Below are 6,551 nucleotides of genomic sequence, written 5' to 3'. Positions count from 1 at the left end.
TGTCAGAGAGTCTCCTATCTACCTACTCCAGGACTTCTGTGAGGATCTAATGAGATGAGGCATGGGAAAACGCTTCACAGACATTTGGTTACAGTGTAAAGTGTTTCTACCTGGCTATAAAGCAAGTCGTCATAGCGACCAGGCAGAAGGTGGGAAGGACACTTAGCATATAGGCTAAGTTGACTCACGCATGTGCGACACATATAAAGTTCTCACTGGCGCCAATTATGTGTGTGTTTCTATCTGTCATTGTGGATCGTGAATTTGGTTGACACTTCAATTATAAAGGGGGAATACCAATATTAAAATATTTCTTCTAATTAATTTCCTTTCAATGTGCATGAATTCATGCACCGGGACACTAGTATTTAATAAAACCCTTCCATGAAGCCCGGCTGGGGCTGGCTGGTGTGGTTCAGTGAATTGAGTGTCCTTCCATGCACCAAGAGGTCACGGATAGATTGATTCCCGGTCAGGGCACATATCTGGATTTCAGACTCGACTCCCAGTAGGAAGCAGCCCATCAATGTTTCTCTCTCTCTCCCTTCCTTTCTACCTAATAATATATATTTTTAAATCTATTATTTAAAAAAAACCCAAAAACTCCCACCAAGACTCCATTGGGACATTTTGTTCTCTGAGGTCACCTGCTCCCACTTCTCAGTGCACACTATCACATGAAGAAATGTAGTATGCTTTGCTAAATGTAACACTTGAATTATTTCTTCTCCTGTGACAAGAACCTGGACCCCATATCAGCTTGAGGATTCCCTGGGTGCCTGCCAGCATAACGATTGGTTAAGATTGATATCTCTTTCCTTTGACTTTCCTTCCACCATACTTTGCATTCCATCAGGTATAAGTGGAAGGGCCTTGGGCATTTGGGGATTGGCTAAATTGTTAGGGATACATTTAGTCTGGGTTTTTTAGGGTCACATCTGTGGTTTGCAATTACTTCTGTGAGTAAATAGTAGGTATAGTGTTATGGCTTGAATTGTGTCCCCCTCCCCCAAAATTCTTATGTTAAAGTCCTAACTCCCAGTACCTCATAATGTTTTCAGAGATAAGGTCTATAAAGAGGTAATTAAGTTAAAATGAGGTCTGAGGGGAGTCCTAAACCAACATGACCGGTGTCCTTATGATAAGAAATTCGGACACAAACATGCACATAGGAAAGACCATGTGAAGACATAGTAAGAAAATAGCCACCTATAAGCGAAGGACAGAGGAACTTCAATGAAACCAACCCTGCTGACACCTTGATCTCAAACTTCTAAAATTGAATTTCTGTTAAGTCACCCAGTCTGTAGTATTGTTACGGCAGCCCTAGAAAACTAATACATACAGTTTCCAGGAATACTCCTAATGTCAACAATTCTGGAACACAGGCTGATGCCACAGAGGGACCCTAGGCCGTAAGCCATGGCGTGAAGCCCTGGAAAGCCCCCACCTACCTCTCCTTGGATGTCTGCTCCTCATGCTGACTCCTCTTCAGCATATGTAGTTTCACTTATAACGTACCAGAGTGGATACTCTGCAGTGACATCACAGTTTGGCTATTATGATGTAACGAGGAGGCATCTGATTATTCTCACACTAGAGCTTTATGGGTAACTGGATTTCTCATCCTTCAGGTGATGTGGAGACAGTACTACGCTAGAACTTGACATTTTTCAAGGATGCCTCCCTTTAACATCAATTTCTGTCGCTCCATTCTGTTTTAGACAGAGGGCCTTGCTTCTCCTCCCTCTCATATTTCTCATCTTTGGCTTTAGGGTTTCCCTTGGTAGGGAAAAGGGCTTTGCTCTTCTCTCCAGTGCTTAAGAAGCAGGATGTAACTTGGATTGTCCCCTTAAGGAAAACATCCTCCACCCAAGGGGAAACACGGGACTTCTACCCAAGCTCCCTTTAATGCACCAGCAGCTGGTGCTACCTGCCAGGAAACTAAAGCACTGGGCCCTGATAACTTTTATCACTGCTCCAATGGTGGTGGGATCGTTTAATAGGGAGTCATATACCTGGGTGCCCAACTCCTTCCCACCCAACTTTTGCATAGGCAGAGGACTCTAGTAGACAGGGAATAGGACTTTTACGAAATGAGATGACCAGGAAACTTGCCTCTGGGTCTCTTGCTGTTCTTGGCCAAAAAACAAACAATACTTCTCAATATCTGATGATATATTCTTTTCACATTTCAACTTTATTTCAAACATGAGGTCTTTTATCCAGAAGGGAGAGCTGGTGCATGAGGAAGCTGCAGTGAGGCACAATACTAGTGGGTTTGGGGCCCAGTGACTAGGGCTGCACTATGAAGGAGTGGGAAGACTCTGGGCCTGATGAGAACAGTAGTTTGTGGTGAATTCACAGGGCAAACTTTCCTTTCCTATCCAGGTTAGCTACTCAATGGGTACATTATGCAATCTTTGTAGCAACTTTAGTGATATCAGCAAAAGAAGTGCCACAGATGGGGACATAGAGAAAACTATCAGTTCCTCTTGTTTCTCTTTATGCCTGGATGGGGAAGAGAATGGAAACTAGTAGCAGAAAATGAAACATTTCTGATATCCCTTGCCATGAAAAACTGTGGGTCTGATTGTGCAGAAGCCTGTTTCATAGCCTGGGAATGGGATGTAGTCAAGAGGCCTGGGTTTAAGCCCCATCTTGAGCTGTACTAAAAAAAAAAATAAAAAAAAATTCTTTGACCCTGCGGGAGTCACTTTTCATCTCTGGATCCATGTCCCCATCTGTATAGGAGCCAGGACCCAATGATCTCTAAAGACAAGCCTTTTGTCACAGGTCTCTGATTCTATGACCCATGGAATACAAGGATCCAGAGGAGCTCCAGAGAAACACAGGAGTTAGAAGCAAGGGATGTGGGAGTTAGATTGGAAAGCTGAGGAATTAGGGCTTATTATGAAGAGAAATGATGACCTACATTCGTAACGATAAAGAAGGAAGGCTATGAGACATCTGACGTCTGGATGAGAGAAAAAGGCAACAGTGTTCCTGCTGTGTTGCTTCAAGGACCCAAGCCCCTGACTTTGGTAATAGTTTCTCTTCTGGTACTTTCTAGTCCACAGCTGATATATTATACTGTAAATTGCTCCTGTTCACATAGTCATCAACCTTGCGGTGGTTCTCAACCTTCCTAATGACGCGACCCTTTAATACAGTTCCTCATGTTGTGGTGACCCCCAACCATAAAATTATTTTTGTTGCTACTTCATAACTGTAATGTTGCTACTGTTATGAATCGTAATGTAAATATCTGATATGCAGGATGTGTTTTCATTGTTCGCGACCCACAGGTTGAGAACCGCTGCTTTAGAGGAAAGTCCCCACCACAATGCCTAACACTCATAGTGTTTCCTGAGTCGTAGCAGCTTACCCCCAGGCCCTGGGGCAGCTCTATATGGGAAGAACCAGAAGACTAGTGTGCTGGGTCTATAAAGCTGAGAATGGGGCCAGTAACTTCTTACAAACAATGGATTACCCTTGGTTCCCTGCGCCCAACCAGCTCGCATTTATCCACTAATACCAGGACTCTGAGAGAGGGCCCAAGCACACAGAGCATCCAGCAATGTCTTCGTCAGGGATCCTTCTAGCAGCAAGTTTAGGCAACTGGCCTGTTCAAAGCTAGTGGTAGGAGTGTAAAAGGGTGTGGCACACCAACAGGTATGGAGGGTTGGCTAGGATCAGGGGAGAATCCCATGGTATGGGTTCAAATGGATTCCAAGTTCTCTAGCAGGCAGGTGGGTTAGTCCCTTGCTGATCCCGCAGAGCTGGGACACTAGCATAGGAGACAGCAGCACGCTCCTGGAAGGGGATGAAATGTGGGACCCTCAGTGCTTTGCCTTCTCCAAGCCAGTTCAGGAGACTGAGAGGATGGGAAGGCAGAGCACAATTAGAAACCGCATTTTTTTTCCTAATAAGAAAAAATTGTTTTTAAAGGAAAAAACATCACAATTACGCACAGAGGCTCTGGAGATTTCCTGGGTTCATAATCCTAGCTCTGCATTCACTACCTATGTAATCTTGAACAAATTACTGTTTTAGAGTTTCCTATCTCTAAAACAGGGTAATATTATAATGCATGCAAGACACCAGATTTTAGTGGATAAGTAAATGTGTACTATTACAATTGTTAATACAACATAACAGTAATGCATACATGTTAAGCAAGAGATTACTACACACTGAGCCTCAACCCAATCTCCCTCCATTATCCTCCCTTGGGCTCTTCACTGATGACTAATAAGTGCATTGTTTGGTGGCTTCCAGTAGTTTCTCTCTTCACTCTGCTGGAACTTTGGCCTGAAGATGATCCATAAGGTGCATGAAATTTTTTTCTTCACCAGAAGGATGATATTTAAAGGGGCATTTGTTTGAGGAATGACTCAGGGTCCCTCTCTTTCAGCCATCTTTCTTCAAAGGATTAAGGCTTTAGACGGGAGGGGCATGGTAAAAAGCCCTATACTGTATTCCAAATGCAGGTACAGGTACATGCCCATGCACTGTCTCCTTTACTGACAAGGAAAAAGGGGCTGCGGGAAATTTTCTTTGAGAAATCAGTAACAGATAGAAAAGGGGAGGGGGAACTGGTTACCTGGGAGCTCCTTGTTCATCTGCATCAGGAACTGCTTCTTTTCACTCTTCTCCCTTCTAGAAGACTGTCAAGAAAGAGCCTGAGGGAGGAAGGTGGGTCAACCATGGTCTTGGAGAAAAAGTAGGTTTTCCACCCCTTCTGTAGGGAGAAGGAATAGCACAGGTGAATAAGGATGAGAGGGAGACAAATGGAAATAGAGATAATGAAGGCAGATGCCCTACATGCTAAAAGAAAAGTGAAAGTGATGAGGAAGTGACAGGAAAAAAGAAAAGCAAAGAGCTTAGGAACAGAGTAAGAGGAAAAGAAAAATAACCAGCGGAGGTTAACCAGGAAAAATATAAGGCATAAACATGAGTGGGCCAAAGTCCAGCTCTCCTACTTCACTTGCTCAAAATATGGAGCAGACTGCCATCTTCTGGAGCCATTTAATTTTCAAGTTGTTTTGATTCTTAATTTGAAATGCTCTCCCTTTCTTATGCCCATAATCCTTTCTCCTCAAGAGAGCCCCCAATGTTGTTTCCTTTCATCTTTGGGACCTCCAAGCATCACTTTCCCCAAGAGAGATGCACCTCTTCAAAGCTATCTCAGAGAACCCAGGCTGGGGCCAGAGCAAAAAGCAAGGGCAGAGGATGGGCTGTGGTTTGAGAGGCTGAATACTGAGGTTGCAGGCTGGCTTGGGGATGTTTCCTGGGCTGTGGAAGACCTATCCTCAGCCCCAATCAGATGCTAGGGGCTCTGTGTGTTCTGAACTGTAGCTCTCCAACTGTAGGTTGGAGAATGTGGCTCCTCATCTATACTGTGCCACTCACAGATCATAAAATGTCAAAGCAAGGATCCGTAAGAGATCACCTAATCCATATCAAATTTCCCAAGGAGGAAACTGGGCCTCAGAGAGGTGAAGGAACTTGTCCAAAGTTATATAGCTAGTCAGTGACTTCCTTGTCTTCTGAAGCAGAAGCAAATTAGTGATTCTTGGGATTCACTGTCCCTTGACAAATACAGTCCATAAAGTGCTTATAGGTCATTAGAAGGCACCCCAGAAAGGTAAAACGGGCATTTCCCGGGAAGCCCCTGAGTGTATCAGCCCTTTAGGCGCTGCATGATTTGGCTGCAAGGACAGGCCTGGAGTTGGTTTTGCCTTCATTTTAACCCCGAGGGCTGTCAGGAGGCTGGAGGAAGGGGCTCTGACTGCGACCTGCCATCACTCTCCAGCCAATTCTGAGACTGAAGCCAGGGACAATCAGGGGTGACAAGGGCATCCCATCATGATGCCAGGGTCAGGGAGCAATGGCCAAGTTCCTAGAACTTTAACAAGGCAATTACGGCTGAATTAAAGCTGGGATGGGCAGGGTTGGGGGTCCTGAGGTGGCAAACCTGGGGGGAAAGGGAATGAGCCAGATGACTTCATACAAAATACGTCCTCAATCCCAGAGAGGTACCTTAACCTTTGACTGCTTAGGCCCGACAAACTCTCCCAGCGCCCACTCACGGAAGAGAACGTCATCAGCATCACTATTGTTTTGCTTTTTTTCTAATGCTTTCAGCACCCTTTCCGGGCTCCTTTCCTTAATGCCTTGGGTTCCTTTTACTCACATCCAACTGGTGTTTTCCACCCTATCTCCCCAACTTTGATTCTTCCCATTTCCGCACCCCTTTGATTTCTTCCCCACTTGACTCCCTTGGACAACTCCCGGCCAAATTCGGCTTCCCCCGCTCCTCCCCGCCAAATCTTCGGGCTCCCCCAGCCCCCGGGTGCCTTCGCAGTCGGCCGCAGGCGTCTCAAATAAAGTGGATCCAGCCCTGAGGCTCCGGGGTTCCACCGCTGCCGGGGTGCTCGGGCCCACGTAGAGCATAGTCACGGCCGCCGTTGTTGTCCCAGAACTCGTGGCCCGTCACGCGGTAGCGCAGGGCGAAAAGCAGGGCGCCCCCGAGGGGAGGCGCGGGC

General features: G+C 45.7%; 1 protein-coding gene across 10 annotated transcripts in view; it reads right to left on the bottom strand.

Annotated features, from left to right (window-relative positions):
• The window catches only part of HOMEZ (homeobox and leucine zipper encoding), a 24,617-nt gene that overhangs the window by 11,446 nt on the left and 6,620 nt on the right, over window positions 1–6,551 (bottom strand). For 3 of the 10 annotated variants that reach the window (XM_005882230.2, XM_014529949.1, XM_014529950.1), the window contains exon 2: window positions 4,607–4,744. In XM_005882230.2, the coding sequence (XP_005882292.1) occupies window positions 4,607–4,631 (25 nt within the window). In that variant the 5' untranslated portion in view covers window positions 4,632–4,744. The other 7 variants (XM_005882228.2, XM_005882229.2, XR_001359806.1 and 4 more) reach the window with 7 other exon arrangements.

Source organism: Myotis brandtii, unplaced genomic scaffold (assembly GCF_000412655.1).
Source record: "Myotis brandtii unplaced genomic scaffold, ASM41265v1 scaffold70, whole genome shotgun sequence".
In the NCBI taxonomy this organism is placed as follows: domain Eukaryota; kingdom Metazoa; phylum Chordata; class Mammalia; order Chiroptera; family Vespertilionidae; genus Myotis; species Myotis brandtii.
Note: the sequence above shows the minus strand (reverse complement) of the source record. Positions and strands in the feature narration are given on the sequence as shown.